We start from the raw sequence: 23,771 nt of genomic DNA on the forward strand, positions 1-23,771 counted from the left end.
CGATTGTGTCGGGAAGGTGAACATCATGGAATGCCAGTTTAATAGAACCAAGTATTCTTGCATCGAAGGAGTACTTGAGTGGAGGCCCAATGTCCATCTACTACCTTAATACTAAAGCTATAAATATATGCACATAGATCTATTTCCACATGCTCATATATAAATATATTTACATATGTACATGTCTATATTTAGACCTCTATATCAAGTAGTACCCTCTTAACGTAAGAACACTTTGCTCTAATAACCCGGCATTTTGTTATGCTGACCTTCCCTGACACGATTGCTGAAGACAAAATTGGTGCATAATAAATGTGGTGAAGAAAGCTGATGGTACCTGGCTATCAAAAGATATAGCATCTAGTGGCCATCTAGCTGGGAAGTAACAAAGCCCACCTGGAAGAAGCACATCAGCCTGTGTGATCACGAGGTGTCAACAGAATCAGGTATCAGGCATCAGAAGACCCAAAACAATCATATCAATGCAAACAAGGGTGGGTGGAGTGGAGACCCAAAACCCATGTGTAAACAATTGGACATCCGCAAACAGAAGGGTCACAAGGAAGGGACAAGCCAGTCGGTGCAGTATAGCACCAACAAAACATACAACATTCCTGTAGTTCTTTAATGCTTCCTCACCCCCACTATCTTGACCCCAGTTCTACCTTACAAATCTGGCTAGACCAGATGATATACACTGGTACAGATAAGAGCTCTTGAACATGGAATCCAGGACAGGTAAATTCTTCAGGATCAATAAAGGGGAGTGGTGATACCATGAGGGTAGGGGGAAGGTGAGGGGAGAAAGGGGGAACCGATGACAATGATCAATGTATAACACCCCCCACTACCCCCGAAGGGGCAAACAACAGAAACATAGGTGAAGGGAGACAGTAGACTGTGAGATATGAAGGGAGACAGTGGTGTAAGATCTGAAAATAACAATAATCTTTAAAATATAAAGAGTTCATGAGGGTGGGAGAGTGGGGGAGGAAGGAAAAAATTGAGCTGATACTGAGGGCTCGGGTACAAAGAAAATGTTTGAAAAGGATGATGGCAATATATGTACAAATGTGCTTGACACAATGGATGTATAGATTGCTATTAAAATGATTGTTTAAAAAAAAAGCTGTAAGAGCCCCCAATAAAATGATTTTTAAAAATTGCTTAAGGTTGTAAAGACTAGTGTTTTAAATACTGTTAAAGTTAGTAGATATGCTATGATATCCAATAAGAAAAATATTTTAAAAATATGTTGTATACTATTTATATAAAAACAAACATGCATATAAATACATGCACCTATGCATAAAGTAAGGGGCTTGAAAAGTTGGTAGGAAAATTCCATTTCCTTTCTATTCTGTTTTTCCATGAACTTTTTCAAGCCTCCCTCATGTTATGTATATAAATTATGTAACCATTCTGAGCACAAAGTAGGATTTTAAGAAATGTTCTTTGAATTATGTTAAATATGAAATTTGGTAGTTTAGTATTACTTTATGACATACATAAATAAATGTACCAACACACTTATAGTGCTGCTTACCATTATTTTTACATAATTAGATTTAAATTATTATTTCATTGTCGTTAAGTACGTTTTTTTATGTTATGCCAATCATTGATAAAATATGCAAATGGTAACTATGATAAATATAAATCCCATGGATTCTGCCAGGATAGCTTTTCCTTATTAATACTAATTTAATGTAAGCAATGCTAGTAAGCTCATAAATCATTTATAGATCAATATACCACTGTTCTTTACATTTTAGAACATTATTATGGCCAGATTGGACAAGAGACGCAAAGGAGTGTTTGGGCCACCTATGGGAAAGAAGTGTATCATTTTTATAGATGACATGAATATGCCTGCATTGGAGAAGTATGGCGCTCAGCCGCCTATTGAATTATTACGACAATTTTTTGACTGTGGATATTGGTAACTATTTAGAGTCTTAATAAGCCATGATTAAGTCATATTTGACTCTCATTTTGTATTTTGTTTCTCAAAGCAAAATAACACATTTTTCCCAAGCTGTTTGGGAGAGAGAATGGTTGTTCAGATTTTCCTATACCAAAATATTTATATTTTCTGTGACTTCTTAGGATCATCATAGCTTTGAGACGGCTTGGTTTTGACAGCGACTTCATAGATTATCCACTCCCACACACACCCCATTATGGTGATATGATCAGTTTCCAGTGCTTAGGACCCTGTATCTTTTAGTTAGGAAGAATCATTCTTTGACTCAAACTTCCTTGTGTTTTTATTACTATCTTTCTCTGTTACAAAAGTTTATGGTATGATGTAGACATCCTTATGTGCTCTGAAGATAAAGTTTGAGATGAGGGAAAAATAAGGACTTAGCTATAAATAGGGTGACTATATAATTAAATGTTGGAACTGGAGTATATCTGAGATTGCCAGACGATAGGATTCACAATGGCTTCAGGCTAGCAAACACAAACAAGATGCAGCCTAAGCAAAATTGGACAAGAGGTTCAGTCACTCACTTATGCTTCTGGATTTGGCGCAAGAAGAGGAAAGGTGAAGGGTAGGAAAAGGAAAGGGACCGGAAAGAGGAAAGGGGACAGGGTATCAGTAGGAGACTCCCTAATGCCAGAACCTGGGCAAGAGCCTCAGAGCCACTGAGAGAAGAAGAATGCAGTCTTGAGACAGCCTTCTCCCCCACTCCAGGCGTGACTCCTTTTAGAGTAGGTCAAATCACATGCACTTTCTAAGGAGGTCGATATTTCATCTGATTGCCTTTATCACTGATTATGTTCCAATGTTTACGTGCTTTCAAGGTATGACCTTAAGGACACAAGTAAAATCACCCTGGTTGATATCGAGCTGATTGCAGCCATCGGCCCCCCAGGTGGTGGAAGAAATCCAGTTACTCCCCGTTTCATTCGACATTTCAACATCTGCACTATCAATACCTTTAGCGATGAAACCATGGTTCGGATCTTCTCATCAATTGTAGCATTCTACCTTAGGACCCATGAATTTCTTCCAGAGTACTTTTCAATTGGGAACCAAATTGTCTCTGGGACAATGGAAGTAAGCAAATCACGCTATAGAAAATGTTTTAGTATTACACATTGCCCTCCTTTGGTCTTTGCTTTTTAAATATCACTTTGCTCAATCTTTTACTTGGGTTCTTCAGAGAAGCTCTTCAAAAGAGCTGAGAACAGGAGTTTATAAGTTTTGAAAGTAGAGCATCTAACTGGGATTGAGTAGCCCCTGGTCGCTACTATATGACCTTGAGAAAATAATTTGATCTTCCCCATGGCTGAGTTTTTTAATCACCCAAATGGGACACAATCTGTATCCCACAAGATTGTTGCAAGGTATCACTGGGAACAAGGTTTGCTACATCACGGAGTTTCTCTACTTGTTAGATTCTTCTTGCTGGTAATTGTCCGAGTGACCCCATATGTGCAGGACAGAGCTCTGTAAAGCTTTAAGGCCTATTGAAAGCAGGTCATTAGGCTTGTCTTTGGAAGGGCCTGTGAGCGGGTTCAAACAGTAAATATTTAGATGGGTGGCTCAGTGATTAACCATCTGTGCCACGAAGAAATTCCTTATTAGATTCCTACTCTTTATTAACCTTCCTTGCTCTCCCATCCCTCCCACCATGTTTGTCATTAAAAAAAGATAAAATAAAACAACTGCACCTAAAAAATACGCCTTTGGCAGCTTATGAATACTACTTATTAGCCAGATCACATAACTTTGGAATAATTATGTGATCTGGAAAGAAAATATTAAAGAGAAAAATCAAGTGCTAACAGAAAAATAATAGAGGGAACAATAAGGGCGCAGAAGGATGAAAACAGGGTGTGCTATCTGCCTCCACACGGGCAGAATCATCCTTCTTGCTCATTGTAAGAGGGCGGAAACATTTTAAAGGGAACCAATGATAATCTCATTGAACTCAGTTTTCTAGAGCCTTGATAAAAGCGAAACTCACTTCTGGCTGCAAAAATCTCCTTAGAATAATTCCATCCATTGTCAAGAACAGCCTCTTTCTAAAGTTCCTTCCCCCTTGTCCTGGTGGAAATTTGTGCTGTCAAGTATAGATACTGTGAGGAAAAAGGTAGTACGTTATGATGGCTGCATTTTTTCTAACAGAGAAATGCTTCTGTTTATAAAATATGATATTTACATTTCAGGTCTCTCCTGGGAAGATGAGAAGAGGGAGTGGGTCAGGCAGAATGGGATGCAGAAAGAATCCTTTTACTTCTTTCTTTCAAGTGCTAGTGACCCACCCTGTGGAAGTGGGGGAAGGGAATGTGAATCTCAGAACATAGACAAATAAAACATCATTTGGTTTAGTTTAGTTTTCTTCTATTTTCCAGGCTGTATTAGGCAAGATATACTTTATCTTCCTTAAAGGGTTTATTAAGCTGCGTCTAAAAGTATACTTCCTTTACGTGTTATAGCCAATAAAGATAGAAGGAGGGGAGACGGAGTAAGAGAGAAAGGAAGAGAGAATGTGCCGACTTGTTTTGAAGTCAGTGGTATTCAAGAGGAAGCCGTCTCTTGCTCTTCACTTGGCATGCCTCAGAATGAATGAGTTACAGTCAGCCCTGAGACCCTTGAGTTTACCAACATCTGTGGCTGTTCAAATCCCTTATATGAAATAGCACAGTATTTGCATATGTTCCGAGCACATCCTCCGGTATACTTTAAATCATCTCTAGATGTCTGATAACACCTAATACAAAGCCAGTGCAATATAAAGAGCTTTTTGTGATCCCCTTTAGGACTTGCTTTGACCCGCTCACTGCCCCTGCCTCTGATGGTTTTGATCCCCAGTTGGATTGGTCCGTCAGCAGGTGCAGAGACCTCCATATGGACTGCTGACTTTTTATGTTTTCACTTTCTGCTGAAGTTTTTGTTCATTATTTCCTCTGAATGGAACAATCACAGTGCCTGGAAGATAAAAGTATTGTCACTTTGTGAGCTTGGATAGACTCAGTTAATAATAAGTTCTCGCAATATGGCAAAAAACTCCAACCCAACCCAAACAACTATTATAGGGGGAAAAAATAGGGTTCATGGGAAGAGAGGGAGGGCATAAAAGGGAGCTGATATCCAGGAGTTCAAGAAGAAAGAAAATGGATCGAAACTGATTGTAGCCATTGTACAGCACTGTTTGATGTAATTGAAGTGTGGATTGTTATGCTATCTGTAAGAGCTCTCAATAAAATGATTAAAATTTTTAAATAATAATAATGCGTTCTTTCAATTTCACAAAGCCTGATTAAGTGCTATAAAAGAACATAGACAGATATATGCCACTGTAGATTTAGAACGACACAATTTTCCAATCCATATATTTTTATGAGATAGAGAAAATATTTTGTATCGTATACACACATAAATAGTATATACAGTATAATATCTGTTGTGTGGCTTTCATGATCATAAGCATTTTATTTTTGCTTTTTCCATATTCAGATATATAAAAAATCCATGGAAAATCTCTTGCCCACCCCCACCAAATCTCATTACACTTTCAACTTGCGTGATTTTTCACGTGTTATCCGGGGCTGCCTGCTCATTGAGAAAGATGCGGTGGACAGCAAACAGACTATGATCCGCCTGTTTGTGCATGAGGTCCTCAGAGTGTTTTACGATCGCCTGGTTAATGATGAAGACCGAAGCTGGCTGTTCACATTAACCAAAAGTGTTATAAAGGATCATTTTAAAGAATCATTTGATGGTCTTTTTTCACATTTGAGGAAAGGGAATGCGCCAGTAAGTACATTTAATGATTTAAAGCATTCTAATTCAAGCCATATCATAGTGTGAATTGTTTTAAAACAATAAACTTTTTAGAAATATTATTGCTTCCTGGTCATCAAATTCTCTTAAATGACTTCATTGGTAGATATTTATTTTGAGAAGATTTTCCTTCAGGAGAAATTCTTTATATAACATAGAAGTTACTTAAATAATGAAACAGGGAACTAAATGATATAGTGGTATTGTGACAGACGTGAAGTGCGTATTCGTACTGCGATGTCCCATGGAGACTTCTTCAGCTTCTGACAAAACAACAAAAACAAAAACAAACATGCAGGATAGGAAAAAGGAAAAAAAACCCTCTAACATAATTTCAGGTCATAATTTATTAGACCAGAATTTATAAATTTTAAGGTTTTAAAAAAAAAAACTTTAGTTTCATAACATGGATTAAATAAAATTTTATATAACACTTTCTTAAATGAGTCTAAATTAACTCTATGGTAGTGAATTGAGTTGAGAAATTTATTTTGGAATATGTATTACATTTTGTAATTTGCTGATTTCTATCTTATAGGTAACTGAAGAGGACTTAAGAAATCTCATGTTTGGTGACTATATGAATCCAGACCTTGAAGGAGATGACAGAGTTTATATTGAAATTCCAGACATTCATAGTTTCAGTGACATCGTAGATCAATGTTTAGACGAATATAATCAAACTCACAAAACAAGAATGAATCTTGTCATTTTTAGGTACCTACATTTACTGGTGCTTGAAGTTGCTCTGTAAACTTTTTTATGAAATAGTTAAAATGTCCAAAAACATATAAACATATATACAGTGAATGCACTTAGGCTTATGAGAGGTTTTTTTGTTTGTTTTTTGTCATTTTGTCAGGGTATGAGATTTCAGTTTAAATTTTATGAATTACTAGCAAGATCGAATGTCTTTCCTGAATTTGCTGTTTTGTAGATAACTATCATTTCTATTTTTCCCAAATTTTATGAATTACTAGCAAGATCGAATGTCTTTCCTGAATTTGCTGTTTCGTAGATAACTATCATTTTCTATTTTTCCCATAGATTGAGAGATTGAGGAAATACATATAACACATATAATAAAAGCACAAATATATTATCAATATAAGAGTTAGGATCCTATTTTATTTATGGGACTTATGTATTACATTCCATGATTTTGTAGTCTTAATTACTATTCCTTTGCATCAAACGATCCAATTGTAATTGCATTTGAAAAAAGTCATACTTTTAAAAATAGTAGGCTCTTTGGGATAATAGCATATTTGAGAGCAAAGCTGCATTTCTCTAGGAAAATAGGACAATAACTATGTGTAAATGCACAGTCGCGTCTATTGACGTGTATAATGAGTTGTTATTTCATGGTAGGTATGTACTGGAACATTTATCAAGAATATGTCGAGTTCTAAAGCAGTCTGGTGGCAATGCTTTACTTGTTGGATTAGGTGGGAGTGGTCGTCAATCTTTAACTCGTCTGGCTACCTCCATGGCAAAAATGCAGATTTTCCAACCAGAAATTTCTAAGAGCTATGGCATGAATGAATGGAGAGAGGATTTGAAGGTAAAATTATGCAGTAACTTGGTGTCTAAAAAATTACCTCAGTGCATTCTCTTACATGTGAAGCGGGAGCTGGCTCCGTGATTATATTAATGAACATTCTATCCATGGGGTACCACTATGCATTCTGAGCACTGTCCTAAGTGCTTTACATGCATGGGCTCATTCTGTACACCTAATGACCCAGTGCTGCAGGTATGGGTCTGTCTGTGTGTTACTGATGGGAACACCGGGCTGAAGAAGTTATTTCTAATGTCATATTCACTACGTCATTACAACTGTGCTGTCTATTTTCTTTCTTCTTGTTCAAAAACCCAAAACCCTGTAGAGTCGATTTCTACTCATAACAACCCTATTGAACCAAGTAGAACTGTTACTATAGGGTTTCCAATGTGTAAACCTTTACAAAGGCAGACTTTCACATCTTTCTTCCTCAGAGCATCTAGTGGGCTCAAACCACCAACCTTTCGGTTGACAGCCAAAAGCTTTAACCACTGTGCTACCAGGCATCCTTTATTCTAGTTCAGGGAGGTCTCATATCAAGGGTGTTTCTCTGCAGACTCTTAAATATGAACCTCACTAGAATGTGAGTATGATGATGCCTTTAATGTTGTTTAATCTGAATGATTTTGGAGCTGTGCCATTCTCCCAGTAACCAATAGGACAGGGTGTACTTGGGGCTTCATCCTTATGTGCCTGGGGGCTCTGTAGATCCCAGGAGAACGGTGATCCAAAATGAATGCATTATACTTAATTGATATGGCCCTTCTAGCCATTTCCCCTCATGTGGTATATAATTCTGGATTTCATGTACCTGTGGCTGGGGTACCATTGTGGAGAGCATTATCCGCTAACAGGAATGGAATGAGATTGAGTTCTGACTTAGAATATGTGAATCAGACCACACTCTTTGTTTGATGGTTACCCTAGTTACTACTTCCAATTGATGTAAGGAATTATATGCTGCAGCTGAGAGGAGAAAGCAAACGTTTTCTGGAGTGGCCTGGGAAAAAGCCTGGCTGTTAAGATTAGTAGGAGGTCAATCCTATTGGAAACATCTTGCCAGAGGCCCCAGATCATATGTGCAGAAATAAAATACAGTCTAGGGATGGAGAATAGAGATTGTTATTTGGGTAAAATTTGATTGTACCATGTAACTTCGACCAAACGACTTTTCTCTGCATGGATCTGGTAAGGAGGTGCGGGAAGATACTAGTAGGATTCACCTGTGAGTAATTGTGCAGGATCCCTGAAATGCCATCCTGCTGCATGTAAGGAGCCCAGCTGCTGCGTGTAAGGAGCCCTGTGAGAGGCAGGGGGTGTGATCTCAGCACTTGCAAAAGCCAGTCGTGGAGTGTGTCCCCTGGCTTCAGCTTCTGGCTTACCCGTGACTGACCTTTAGACTGAACTTCACCCACCACGAGGTGAGACATTTCCTCGAGCTTTCGTGAGTTCTGTGGGATACTCCAGTGAGTCACAGAACCCAGAGATGTGGGGGAACATACTCAAGGGTGAAGTGGGGGGAAATTGGAGCAGACTATCATCTTGCAAGAGTTGGACTTCTTCTATTTCCCACTTCTTGGGACTACTTTGATATTAATTACTATTAACAGTTATTACTCTCTGATCCTCCAATTTCACTTCTTACAAGTTGGCATAGAGAAACACAAGTAGAATCGAAGCATACATCAGAGAGGGCTGCATCGATACTGAAGGAAAAGTCACATTTACCTTTTTTGTTTTAGTTTTGCTCATACTTCACAGGGACTTTTTTATGTGTTTACTGTCAATTGAAATGATTGACTTAGCCACTTACTATGGTAGAAAGAGCCTACACTCTGAAGTCAGACACATTCTGTTTTAATTTCTGCTTTGCATAATTTAAAAACTATGTTATATTGGAAATATTATGAAGCCTTTCTGTGCTTTAGTTTCTTTATAAAATTTGGAAAATACCCATTTCTCAGATTATTGTGAATAAAGTATATGAAGTATGTAAGCTTCTTGGCAATGTGCCTAGCATAGAATTAATAGTTTGAAAATGTTAATTCTTTTCTTTCCCATTTGGAAACAGCTTTGCATATTCTATTTTGAATATGATTTTGAAATATAGTGGTTCTTATGGCAGTAAGTTAAATCTGTTAATGATTTACTTATTTTATTAATATTATTAATTATAAAACTAATTAGATATAGCTCTTTAAACACTTGCTTCCTGCTTTTAATATTAGAAAATTATTTCTAGGAACACAATAGCCTACATATTGCAAAATGGCATTACTGTATGATATAGAAATGCAGCATTTATTTTATACTTAATTATTTTAAATGTATATGATTCTGCAATAGAGGTATAAATTTATCTTAAGATCGATTACAACTTGCAGAAGTTTTCATGGTATTTTCACTATGAACTCTGTTCAGTAGTGTGCTGGCAAAGGTTTAACAACTGGCTTTTATGGAACATGGATGTGCGGAGTAAGGGAAGCTCTGATTTGTAGTGCTTGCCCATTTCCACGGTATAAATACTCCCACCATGACTGATTGAAAGCTACTAACATGCTGCTGCTGGAAATAAAATTGGGAAGAGACGCACATTAGAAATTTATTAAATCTTAAGTGAAGAGCTATTCTATCTAATCATGCCAGTTTATGGTTATTAAGATTTCCAAACACAGAAATGATAATATTAATAAAATACATGGCACTGTATTTTATGCTCAGATACAAAAGATATAATCTCCAGAGCATAGAGAATAGCAAATTAATAAAATAAGTAGGGAATGATGTTTAAGTATTTGCTACTTTTGCTAAAAAAATATACTTGAAGTTTAACAGCGTACTCATAAGGTCCTGAAATTTTAGCCTCAGTTCTAGCAAGCCTTGAAAGGCCAGCACCAATACCCCAACTGAATCTATAGCTTTGTATTAGCTTGGACTCTTTGAGTGCAATTGACAGAAAACAACTCAAAATAGATTAAACAAAAGAGAAAGTTATTGACTCACATGACTAAAGAGTCCAAAGTATGTGGACTTTTAAAATTCTTTATTTAAAACATAGTATTTGTATTGAGTCTCCTTTGCACCTGAGAATTCATTTCAAAGTAAACATGCTTTTTGAACATTTTATTACAATCTGGGTGAAGGCAAATTAGTTTGCCATTTAACTAGGTATACAAATTTTGTATTGTAACATTTTTTGCAAAATCCCTCAATGTAAAATACTCTTTCCATTTCTTCCCTGGATTCCTTATTCCCATTCATCCTTCTTTCCTGCCTTTTTCTGCCAACTGAACTTGGATTTTGGATAAATGCTGCCTTGTTCATCTCCTATGGTTCATTATTCTGAGGAGGATGTTCCTCATGGGTGTCGTTACTTTAAAATTTGTCTATTGGTTGGTGCAAGGTGATCTTGGAAGTTGGCTCAGTGTCAGGTTTGAAGGATGTCTAAGGACCAAGAATTCTACCAGTCTAAATAAAAACCAGTAAGTCTGGTCTTTTAAAAATGACTTTGAATTTTGTTCTACATTTTTCTCCATTCTCTCCAGAACCTTGTCTATCGTGATCCCTATCAAAGCTGTTTGTACTGGCAGCTGGGCACCATCTTGTTCTTCTGGTCTCAGTCTAGTGGAGACTTGTGGCTCATGTGGTCCATTCGCCTTGTAGAGTCATTTCCTGGAGTCTGATTTTCTTCACTTTCATTTGCTGCTGGCAAGGAGAAAGCAGCAACAGTGTCTTAGATGGCAGAGTGCAAGCTTTACGAGCCCAGTCACTCCTCTCCAAAGTAGCATCCAACGCATTTTTTTTGGAAATTTTTCCTTTCATCTTTATAGTTTTAGGTTTCACCTTTAGTTCGCCGATGCCCATTGAGTTACTTTTTATATATGGTATAAGACACAGACCCGGCTTCATTTATCTGAAAATGGCTATCCAGTTTTGCCAGTACCAGCTATTGAGAAGGCTCTCAGCGAGTGGTGGTTGGCCTTTTTTGAAGTCCAGCTGTCCGCTGGTGCATTAGGGTACATAGGCTTTTGACATAGCTGAATTTAGGGGCTCAGATTATGTTCTCAGTAGTTACTCTCCATTTCCTGATTCTCCTCTCCCCTATTTGGCTGCCTTTAATGGACAGGTTCTTTCTATGAGACAACCAAGATGGTCCCCACAAGTTCTTTGCTGTTGGCCTTTGTATACTCTATCTCAGAAAGGCACTGAACCTTTTGTTTTCAAGTTTTCTGTCAGTACCTGAAGTAAACCTTGCTTTAATCATATGCTCTCCTCTGAGTTAGTGACGATTCTCAGAAGCTTGGGTAAGGAGCCCTGATGATGCAGTGATTAAGTGCTTGGCTGTGAAGGGAAAGGTCAACAGATTGACCTCACCAGCTGCTTCCTGGGAGAAAGATGAGGATATGATACTGATGCTTCCATAAAGATCGCAGCCTTGGAAACCCAAAGGGCATTGCTACCCTGTCCTAGTAGAGCAGTGGTTCTCAACCTTCCTAATGCGGTGACCCTTTCATACAGTTCCTCCTGTTGCGGTGACCTCCAACCATCAAATTATTTTCACTGCTACTTCATAACTAATTTTGCTACTGTTAGGCGACCCCTGTGAAAGGATCATTCAACCCCCAAAGGGGTCGCAACCCACAGGTTGAGAACCGCTGAATTAGAGGGTTACTATGAGTCAGCATTAATTTTAACAGCAATGGGTTTGGGTAGGGGATTGGGAAATTATAAGCAGTTTGGGTTGTGTTTCCTTCCACCCATGGGTGGGGAGAAGTAGAGACCCTTGATGACAGCCCACTTGAGTAGGGAGAGTTACTTCCCTAAACTCAGAGTATTGTCAGGAAAGATGGTTAAAGGGAGTGAAAGCACACACTGTGGGTGTGTACCACAGTCTGCTGACATATGCATTTTAATTTGTAAGGTTCTGTTACGGAATGCTGGAATGAAGGGCCAGAAGACGGTCTTTCTCATCACGGACACTCAGATTAAAGAAGAAGCTTTTCTAGAGGATATCGACAGTGTGCTCAATACCGGAGAAGTGCCGAACATTTTTGCAGCAGACGAAAAGCAAGAAGTGATGGAGGTAATGCTTTTTAGATAATGCTGCTCCCAGCACAGAAATTTCACCTTTGACTTTTTTTCTGTGCTCTTCATTACTAAGGAAAGCTTGGGGAGAGGATTTTGGTTATTAAAATTTAAGTATGTTACCTTAATATATTATACTTTATAGCTTTAAAATTGCTTTTTTTATAGCCATTGGTGTCACACATGCCCCCTCCTCCATATCAGACCCCATAGCATTCTTTGTAATGTTTGTTATCCATTTTAACCAAAATGCATATTTATAAGTTGCTTAAATGTAATATATCACAGCTTATATGAATACTAACAATCACCTTGTAATTTTTTACACTGCTTTGTAACCATATTAATTACATTATTAGTAACTGAATGGAAGACTGTTTTTATTTTTTTCTCTTAAATTAAAAACAAAACAAAACTTTTATTGTGCTGTTTTACCCTGCTCCTGGTTAGTGGCAAGTGGAGGGTGAGGGTCTCCCTCCTCTGCATTGGGTGCACATGTACCCACTCTGGGCCTACTTGGGGCCCACAGCCTCTTGGCCCACATGCGTTTAGCCTCTAGGGTTCTTGGGCTTCTGGCCTCCTAGCACCCCACCCCCACCCGCCGCTCCCCAGTTCCGCACGTGTGGGTGCTCTTTTCCATATGGTTGTTTCATGCCCAGTTGTGAACCCCAGCACAGCTTCCGTGCAGCTTGGCACACTTTCCAGGAATAGCGTGTACCTTTTTGAGACTGTAACACCTGAAACTTGCCCCGTCCTTCATAAAAACTCACTTGGATCACACAACGTGCTTTGGCATGAATTCTCTCAGCATGCGAAGCAAAGAACCCAAGTATGACCCACTTCAGAAGCCTAACATACCCTGTTCTCCACAGCTGGAATCAACTCCACACAAGGGATGTCGGCCAGCCAGACTCCCAGAAATCATGTGAGTAGGATCTCAGTCCTTCTCACCTGGAGGGCCTAATGGGATCATTGTCCTTCACAGGTTCTGGTGGCCTTCAGGAGAGGCAATCCAGGTGTAACTTTTTAGTTGAAAATACCTCTGCTCTCAAGAAGCCTCAGGCCAAACTCAAGAAATGCACAACTTAGGGCACAAAGCCAGCAGCCCTTCCAAAGAGCCTCATGGGGTGGAAGAGGTCACCAGGCAGAGCTGGACAAACTAACAACTCAAAGATATGAAGAGAAACTCTCTTCTAGGTGTGCTGTATGACCTGGACAAGCATATGAAAACGATCGGAAGGTCCAGGAGACATCTGCAGTTCCACATTTGTAAGGTAGATGAGCTCTGTGAAGCTTCTTGTATCCAAAGACGCCTCCATAACAGTGCCAGTACAGTGAAGCAAGCCTTTGCCACGTCCGTCCGCTGCCAGCAAAGCTGCCCGGGAGAGTCTTTCCGAGATCAGCCGGAGCTACAAAGAATACACAGGGAATGTGTGCAGCCTCGAGGCGGAGCTAGAGAGTTGTCTGGGGAGTTCTCCATCAAGATGAAAGGTCTGGCGGGCTTTGCTTGTCTCTGCCCCGGAGATGAGTGTGAGATTTTCAGGAAGTATGGCCGACAGAGCTGGAAACTGAAAGGGAAAATAGAAGTCAATGGCAAACAGTTGGGATGAAGAAGAAATGGTGTTTCTGCCCCTCATAGTTGGGTTAATTTCCAACAAGGCCACGGAGCTCAAGGGGCTGGCAACTCACATCCTGGTGGGCAGCGTGACCTGCAAGACCAAAGAGCTGTTTGCAGCCCATCCTCAGGTGGTGGCTGTTGACATCAATGACCTCGGCACCATCAACCGGAACCTGGAAATCACCTGGTATCCATTTGACATGGAGGATGTGACCCCATCCGCTGGCACTGGAAACCAGGCAGCTGCCCTGCAGTGGAGAATGTCCATGTACAGCCAGGGCACCCCGGAAACACCCACCTTCAAAGAGCACTCCTTCTCGAATCTGCCTGATGACATCTTTGAGAATGGGAAGGTAGCTGAGGAGAAGACGGCACTCTCCCTCAGCTTCAGCCACCTGTCCAATAGAGACTGCGCCCCGCCTTCCCACTCAGCTGGCTCTGCCTCCAGGACGTGCCTGGCCAATCCAGAAATGACCATCACCCCCACAGAGCTCAGCCACAGCAGCCTGTCCTCACAGAATGAGGGCACCGGCGACACTAGCTCAGCATCTTCCAGAAGCTCCTTGCAGAAGGCCCACAGGCAAAGCCCTACAGGGAGGAGCAGGCAGAACCTGTGAGCTGGCGGCCTCAGTGAGCAGTACAAAGAGTTTCAGAATCTGAATTGAAGTCATGCATCTGGATGATATTCCAAAAGATGCTGACCATCTTGAGGATCAGAAACTAAACGATGCTCCCTCTTGGATGGAGGTCACTGAGGGTGAATGAAACAACGGTGCTTTAAAAGACTGACAGACATTTTCCCATATGCTTTTGTGCCATCTTGAGTGTCTGCGACAGAGCCCAGCAAGGCCCTCCCCACCCTGTGTTAAATCCACAAGCTCAGAGCTGAGACCCGGAGCCCAACTGTAGACAATGGAACATCCCCCCACAAGGGGGCCAGACCTTTCGTCTTGATGGAGAACTCCCCCTGTGCAGTAGAGCACTGATGGATCATGTCATATACCCCTGGTTCCCTGAGGCTTTCTCACCTGCCACTATCGTGACCACTGTGCTGCTTCCCACTCTGGACTGGACTGGAACATGTACATAGGTATAGGGAAGAGATAAAAGCTCACAACACGTGAAACTCAGGAACAGGAGTGGGAATAGCGATACCAAGAGGGTAGGGGAAAGGGGGAGTGGAGGGAGGAAGGGTATACTGAATGACACATAACCACACACACCCCTCCAGGGGGATGAACAACTGAAACCAGAGGGGAAGGGAGACAGTGGTCTGTGTGAGATATGAAATTAATAACAATCTGTAATCTGTCAAGGGGCCAAAAGGGTGGGGGGTGGAAAAGGGAGGAGAAAAAAGAGGAGCTGATCCCAAGGGCTCCACAGAAAGTAAATGTCTAGAAAAGAATGATGGCAATATATGTACAAATTTGTCTGACACAATTGATTTATGGATTGTAATAAGAGTTGTAAGAGCTCCCAATAAAATGATCTTTAAAAAAAAGATCTGCAAGCAGCACCTACCACCTGACTTGACAGAAAACATTTAGTCCTTCCTTGAGGGACTCGTCCCCCGCAGTCCCCCATTCAAATATTCCTCTTGAATATTGGGAAGTGCTCCTCTCACAATTAGCATTATTCTATGTCATGTTTCTGTTTGTGACCAGCAATTTAGGATCCTCCCGGCCATATAATGAGTTTGCTCAGGTAATTCCAGGGCCCAGTCCAGGAGGGGAAGGACTGGTTCCTTCAAAGACAGAACTCAAGATGTTCATTTTCTTCTCAGCTCTCAAAGAAAAAGTATAATGTAAAATGTATTTTTTAGGGGCATGAGCTAGGTGGATTTCAGCCATGTTTTGTTTGTGTGTTTCTGGGATTTATCCTGTGACTCCTTTAGCATAAGTGCCTTAGATGGCTAGCTCCTATCTCAGGACATGGAAGACATTACCACTTGGAAGTAGATATTGGTGGTATCTGGCATTGACTCAGTGGCTCTCACAATTTGTTTACTGGTTGCATTTTATTTGGGGTTGAGTACTCTAAGTGGAGGAAGTGCATCAGTTATGTCTCTCAAGGCTTTCTGGTTGTACTATTTTTAAGCTTTTGATCTTGGAAAGTTTCAAACTGAAGTAGAGAGAATCATGTGATGAATCCCAGCATGCCCAACCAGGTTCCATCATTACCAACTCATGCCAGGATTTTTTCATCTATTCTTCCTGCTTGCTTCCTCCGGGATGGCTGTGGAATAAATCCCAGAGACAGTGCTATTTTTATCCCTGGTTGTACCACTTTTTGTTATGTTTTATTTTTATATAAGAAAGTTTTACATACATTGAAAAGTGCCAACCAAAAAAAAGTGAAAATAAAAATTTGGGGGAAAAATTGAGTGTTTCTATTGTAAAAAGCAACAAAACTTTTTATTGTGAATTAAGGTTTCCAGTACAGATCATCAGTTTTCCATTCAACATTCACACACACTTTGTTTGAACTCATCCATTGCAGCCCCTCAACGGCCCCTCCCATGTCCCACTTGCTCCCTGTGTTTCCTGTTTGCATTCCTCCTCCTTTCCTGGCCCTTAGAGCTTTGTCCTTGGGCATGTGCTGTTCTCTTCATCTTAAGTGGACAATGATTTTAACATTGGGGTGAGCTCAGTTCTAGATCTGACAGGCCCACCAGCCTCTCTCCAACAGAAAAGTCTGGTCTTTTTATGATTTGAGTTCTGTTCAATATTTTCCTTTTACTCTTTCCAGAACCTTTTATTTATTGATTATGTTCTCTCTCTGTCTTTTTTATTAATCATTTTTTGGGGGGCTCTTACAAATCTTATAATAATCCACCATTCAATGGTATTAAGCACAATTGTACATATGTTGCCATCAACATTTCCAAAACATTGTATTTTTCTTATTTTATTGGAGGCTCGTACAACTCTTACACAATCCATACATACGTCCATTGTGTCGAGCACATTTGTATATTTCTTGCCATCATCATTCTCAAAACATTTGCTTCCTACTTGAGCCATTGGTATCAGCTTCTCTCTCCGCCCCCCACCCTCCCACCCTCATGAATCCTTGATCAACGATTTGTTATTGTTATTTCTTGTCTTACACTGTCCATTGTCTCCCTTTACCCACATCTCTGCTGTTTATCCCCCAGCCTTGTGATGGGTTCTTCCTTTCTCCCTCTTCCCAGAACCTTTTAATGTGATCCTTTTTAGAGCAATTGGTAGTGGTAACCAGGTGCCATCCAGTCCTCCTGGTCTTGGGGGTGGGGTGTGATTGATGTTTGTGTGGTCTATTAGTCTGCTACCTAATAGTTTCCACAGACCTTTCCACTTTCATCACTCTTCTTTCCTCTGGATGGAGAGAGAACAACAGTTGAACCTTAAATAATTTCTCGTGAGCGTTTAAGACCTACATTGCTGATCAATAAATTATGACGTAGAATATTGTCTTTGTGAATTCTATATGCCAGTTGACTTAGGTGTCCTCTGGGACTATGGTCCTAATCCCGCAGGCCCAATGGCTCGTTCCTTCAAGGTGTCTGGTTATATGTAAGAAGTTTTCATAACTTTGGCCCCCACGTGTTCCAACACTTTATGGATATATTTGAAACAAAGGTAAATATACATATACAGGAATCCACTGTCAAATTTATATTTATCTGTGCGTGTACTTCCACTGTCCCTCCCAGACCTGTTCATTCTGCACCTACTCATAGTTCACCACTACTGCAAGAATGTGTGTGTAACAGTATTTGCCTTGGTTGCCTTTAATTCTTGCAAACCTCCCAGTGTGTTCCCTTCCATCTTGTTCTGTGTGCTTGTGGATACTTCTTTCTTACATATGTTGCCTTTCCCTTCACTCAAACACTTGTCCACCCTCTAGCTCATGGTTTCCCCTCCCACCTCTAGCTACTATCAAAGAATGTTTCTTTTCATGAGAAAACCTTTTCTTGATTTTTTAAAATAATAGTAGTTTATTTTTTAAAAATTTTTAGTTTCATACAATATTTATCTTTGTAATTGACTAATTTCACTCAGCATAATGTCCTCCAGGTTCATCCATTTTATGACGATTCACTTATCTTTAAAATTGTAGAGTTTAATGTACCAAAGTTTATTTATCTGTTCTTCTATTGCTAGGCCTTTAGGTTGTTTCTGTCTTTTTTGTTCTTGTACATAGTGCTCTGATGACCCTCTATGTGCACAAATATATTCCTATCGGGGCTCTTTCTCTCTATGATGTAGAGATTTCTGGTATTTCTACCCATAACCCTCAACTTTTGGCGGCAGTGCCATATTGGTTTCCATAGCTGTGGCACCGTTTTACAGCAGTGTAGGCAGGCTCCAGCCTCTGCACACCCTCACTAGCATTTACTGTTGTCAGGGCTCCTGCTATATTTTACAGTTGTATAAAATTTCAATATATGGATGCTTTCTCTTTTAACCAATTGCTTACTGTTTGACACTTTATTATTTTTCTCTTAAAACACAATGTTTTTGTTTTCTAATACAATTATTCATGGCTCTGAATTTCCTCTAAAGCCAAAATGGCAACATATACCCAAGGACCAAGTTGAGAGGGAAAAACACAAGCTTAAAAATAATGAACTATAAGAAAATGAACAAGTTAAGAAAAGAAAAGGAGAGTAAATTCTGAGAAAGCTGAAAGGTGATAATAGAGTGGTTCCATGAAGTAAGATTATCTAGATTTGGATCTGGATTCCAGTAATCATAAACTAAGCAATCTGTGACAAATTACTTCCCCTTTCTTTACAAATATTTCTGACCAGTAAAATTGGTTTCATGGTAATAATTAAGTTGTAGATGATTATGAGAATTAAATAAATTGATATCTATAAAGTTCTTAGGAAAAAAGCCACAATGTTGAATTATGTTGAACATGTATATTGAACATAGAGATTGATGAACTTTTGTGAGTACTTCTATGGCAGATATGTTTTTAAAGTATCTAATTATAAAGTTTTCTAAGTACAGACTATATCAAAGCCATCCTATTGATACAAAAATTCTAAGGGGAATGGTAAAAGCCTCTTAATATTCTAGTATCTGCTAATCTCACTGGCAATTTAATTCATAAAGCTTTATTTTCTGATTTTCCTCAGGGTGTTCGCCCAGTAGCCCAGGCTGGCAATAAACATGGTGAACTTAGTCCATTAGCCCTATTTGCTTTTTTTGTGAGTCGCTGCAAAGATAATCTTCATGTCGTGGTAGCCTTTAGCCCCATTGGAGACGCCTTTCGAAATCGCTTGAGACAGTTCCCATCCCTCATCAACTGCTGTACCATTGACTGGTTTCAGGTTTGTTTGTTTGTTTTTTCCTTCTTCTTTGGCAACTAACTCTTTTGAAGTTTTACTGAAGTGTATATTTTTAAGCTCTATTAGTATATATATTCGTGAAGTGTTGATGATTGCTTACTATATAGTTCTCAGCAACAGAGACAGATAAGATGTGATCCCTGCAAACAGTTCACATTGTATGTCGTCTGGAGGCAGAGAATCCAATAAGGAGTCACAGTTATAGACAAGAGCCATAATCTCTTGTACAAAATGTATACATCTGGAGACAATAAATCTTGGAAGGGGGAAGGTGAATTAGTTACATACATATTGCAAAAGCAGAGGTGTGGGGAGAGCTTGGCTCATTTGGACAAGTGCAAATAGGCTATAATGTTGGCCCTTTGGAGAGACATCAGGCTAAAAAGGGATGGTATGGTGTGCCTAGAAATTTGGGTTTATCTCAAAGATGTGGTGAATTTATGCATATTTTTAGCTACTCTCTAGTTTTAAAAGAGTGGTGATTGTGTGGGAGATGATTGGACTGGGGCAAAAAAGAATCAGGAATTGTAGTTGTGCCAACAGCAAATGATAAGGGCCTCACCTAACCTTCAGAGAAATGAGCGGTGCTGGTAGAAGAGCATCAGATCACTATACCATTGGGAACAATAACTCACGGTGCTTCCTGTGTAATTGCTTTATGCCCAGTAGAATGTGGGCTGTGTACATTGACCCTGGATAATTTCTTTCAAAAATGATTTTTAATACTAATTTGGCTTATTCTCTTTTGCCTATTTGTTATCAATTTTGCATGTTTGAAAAACAAATTCTGCCCACTTGAAGATTGCACATGCATTTGGCTCGTGAAAGTTTTTAATACAACAGTGTAAATTAGGTGAAATGACTTTGGTTTATGTGAACCGCATCTTACTACTGCTTCCATTAAATAGCCAATAAATAAATAAATAACCAAAACCCCAAAACAAAGTAAAACAAAAAACCTGTCCAGCCATAAATTTACTGCTTGTGGGACCTTATAAATACAATTCTACTACTTCTGGATACCTTTGTCATAACCATGAGACTTTCATTTCTATTGTGAGTCATCTTTGTTGGGGAAAATTAGAAAAATAGGTAAGCAGAAGTTTCACATGGATAAGGGAGATTAAGTCAGTAATCAAGAGGAATGAAGATGGCACAGTAATGCACTGGGGAGACAGAGCCTGTGTCACAGAGGCTGGAGGAAGTGTTTGGGGCTTGTGTGTTAAACTCAGGAAATGAGTGTAAACCACTGTGTGTCACGCAATCAGAAAGGAATTGCCTTCTGAGTAGATCTCTATTTTCTTAAATATAGAGTGCTATAACAATTCAGAGACTAAAAGACGCAATGTTTTGTGAGAAATTGAAACAAAATCCAACAGATCTTGTGTTAGGGTTCTCTAGAGAAACAAAACCAGGATACTTTGATTTTATATATGTATCTATACAGCGAGAAGGAATGTAACAGCTAATAAGTCCACACAGCAGTCCAGAGGGCTCACTTCAACTCACTTTTGTGGAACAATTAATATACTGGAAGTCCTTTGACTCACTTGGGCTGCTGGGTCCAAGGTCAAGAAAGCAGACAGCAGAGTGTTCCCTCAGGCAAGGCAGGCGGAGTCTGCCTGCAGGCAGCAAGCAGCAGGGTGGGTCAGCAACAGTTGTAGAACAGCAGTTTAGCAAAGCAGGTCCAGATGGGATATGGAACTCAAGCAATGCAAGGCAACAGGATCTACTAGCCTCAAACTCAAGTGATGTCCGCAGCAGCAGCACTGTGCTGAAGTAGGTTTTGAAGAAGCCTCCAAGCTCTAGCGACATGATTCACGCTCCACGGGTGGCTGGGCCCACAGATGGTTTAACACACAGGTTGACGCAGAGGACTAGCTGGTCCGATCACCAGAGCAAGAGAGACGAGGCGGGCCTTGCAGAGCCCTATCTTTCTTTCTTTCTTCTCTTTTGACATACATCCTATTTTTATTTATTTACATTTTATTGGGGGCTCATTCAACTTACCACAGCCATCCATCCATCCATTATATCAAGCACATTTGTACATTTGTTGCCATCATCATTCTCAAAACATTTGCTTTCTACTTGAGCCCTTGGTATCAGCTCCTCATTTTCCCCCCTACCTCCCCACTACTCCTCCCTCATGAACCTTTGATAATTTATAAATTATTATTATTTTGTCTTATCTTACACTGGCCATTTATTTCTTTGTCCTCTAATCAAACTGTGACCTGGTTAATTCCACATGTTCCTATTGGCCAGGTTGGCCCAATAAACCTAACTATCACAGATATTAATAGTCAAACACCGTGAGCAATTTGGATTTATTTGAAGAATGCAGAGATGATTCCATATTAGAAAATCAATCAACATAATACACTATCAATAGAACAAAGGAAAATAATCACATGATTATCCCTATGGCGACAGAAAAACCACTCAATAAAATCTAGCACCTTTTTTTTATTAATCATTTTATTAGGGGACTCTTACAAATCTTATAACAATCCATCATTCAATTGTATTAAGCACACTTGTACATATGTTGCCATCAACATTTCCAAAAAATCTTCTTTCTACTTGAGCCCTTGATATCAGCTCCTTTTTTTCCACTCCTTCCCCCACCCTCCCATTCTTGTGAATCCTTGCTCAATTATATATTGTTGTTATTTCATGTCTTACACTGTCCATTGTCTCCCTTTACCCACATTTCTGTAATTCGTCCCCCTGGGAGGTGGGCTATATATCCAACCTTGTGATGGGTTACCCCATTCTCCCGCTCCCCTCTCCCCACCCTCATGATATCATTACTCTCACTACTGTTCCTGAGTTTTATCTGTCCTGAATCCCATGTGTTGAGAGCTCTTATTTGTACCAATGTGTGTACTCTGGTCTAGCCAGATTTGTAATGTAGAACTGGGTCATGGTAGTGGGGAAGGGGGAAGGAAGCATTCAGAAACTAGAGGAATCATGTATGTTTTGTTGGTGCTATACTGTACCCTGGATGAATTGTCCTTTCCTTTATAACTCTTCTGTGGAGGCCTGTCCGATTGTCTGCAGATGGGCTTTTGGTCTCCACTCTAATCCCCCCTCATTCACATCGATATGATTGTTTGTTATCTTTTGATACCTGATACCTGCTCCTGTCAACACCTCATGATCTCACAGGCTGGTGTGATTCTTCCATGTTGGCTTATTTGCTTCCCTGCTAGATGGCTGTTTGTTTAACTTCAAGCCTTTAAGTCCCCAGACACTATCTTTTGATAGCCAGGCACCATCCACTTTCTTCACATTTGCTTATGCACCCATTTTGTCTTCAGTGATTATGTCGAGAAGGACTAGCACCCTTTCTGGATGGAAACACTACAGAAATTGGAATAGAAGGGGAATCTCTCAGTAGGAGTTAGGACTATAAGAAAAGCCAACAGCCAGCATTATATTTGATGGAGAAAGTCTGAGAGCATCCCTTTGAAATTAGGAACCAAAGGTGCCCCATGCTCTTGCCACTTTTATCTTATATTAGAAGTGCTAGAGAGAGCAGCAAGACAAGAAAAATAAATAGAAGGTATCTATATTGGAGCTCTGGTGGCATCCACAAGGTCAGCAGTAGAAACCATCAGCCATTGGGCAGAAGAAAGAGCAGGCTTTGCACACCTGTAAAGAGTTACAGTCTCAAAAACACACAGGAGCAGTTCTACCCTGTCCTATAGGATCACTATGGATCGGCATCAACTTGGTGGCATTGTTTGGTATTTTGTTTTTTAATATATGAGCCCTGGTGGCATAGTGGATTAACCATTGAGCTGTTAATCATAAAGTCAGCAGTTTGAAACCCCACCTGATGCAACAGAGAAAAATATGAGATACCCTGCTTCCATAAAGATTTACAGCCTCAGAAACCCAAAGGGGCCGTTTCTACCTTCTCCTATGGAGTGCTATGAGTTGGAATCAACTGGATGGCTGTGGGTTTGAGTTGATATTAGAAAAGAAGCAAAATCATCTCTATTGATGGATATGATCCGACATACAGAAAATCCCAGAGTCCACAGAAAACTAGAGCTAATAGAGGAATTTATCAAAATTGTAGGGTAGAAAATCAACAAGCAAAAATCACTTGGGTTTCTGTATACCAGCAATGAGAAATTAAGGAAATAATTCTATTTTTAGTAGCATCTAAGAGAATAAAATACCTAGGAATTGATCTAACCAGGGTGGGATGTTAAGGACATATACAGTGAAAACTAAAATACTGCTGAAAGAGCTTAAAGATAACTTTCTTTTTTTTTGAGTGAGAGAAACAGTGAGTGAGTGAGAGTGAGTCAGTGAGTGAGTGAGACAGTGAGAGAGTGAGAGTGAG

The 23,771-nt window shown here is 39.8% G+C and overlaps 1 protein-coding gene across 1 annotated transcript in view; it reads left to right on the top strand.

The window, feature by feature from the left end:
* The window catches only part of DNAH12 (dynein axonemal heavy chain 12), a 197,129-nt gene that overhangs the window by 95,423 nt on the left and 77,935 nt on the right, over nucleotides 1-23,771 (top strand). The window contains exons 39-45 of the mRNA XM_045290129.1: nucleotides 1,776-1,942; nucleotides 2,812-3,067; nucleotides 5,474-5,773; nucleotides 6,339-6,517; nucleotides 7,172-7,364; nucleotides 12,286-12,447; nucleotides 19,196-19,390. Of these exons, the coding sequence (XP_045146064.1) occupies nucleotides 1,776-1,942; nucleotides 2,812-3,067; nucleotides 5,474-5,773; nucleotides 6,339-6,517; nucleotides 7,172-7,364; nucleotides 12,286-12,447; nucleotides 19,196-19,390 (1,452 nt within the window). The remainder of the gene's footprint in view (nucleotides 1-1,775; nucleotides 1,943-2,811; nucleotides 3,068-5,473; nucleotides 5,774-6,338; nucleotides 6,518-7,171; nucleotides 7,365-12,285; nucleotides 12,448-19,195; nucleotides 19,391-23,771) is intronic.

This window comes from Echinops telfairi, unplaced genomic scaffold (assembly GCF_000313985.2).
Source record: "Echinops telfairi isolate 266 unplaced genomic scaffold, ASM31398v2 ScPeMD7_31;HRSCAF=116, whole genome shotgun sequence".
Classification (NCBI taxonomy): domain Eukaryota; kingdom Metazoa; phylum Chordata; class Mammalia; order Afrosoricida; family Tenrecidae; genus Echinops; species Echinops telfairi.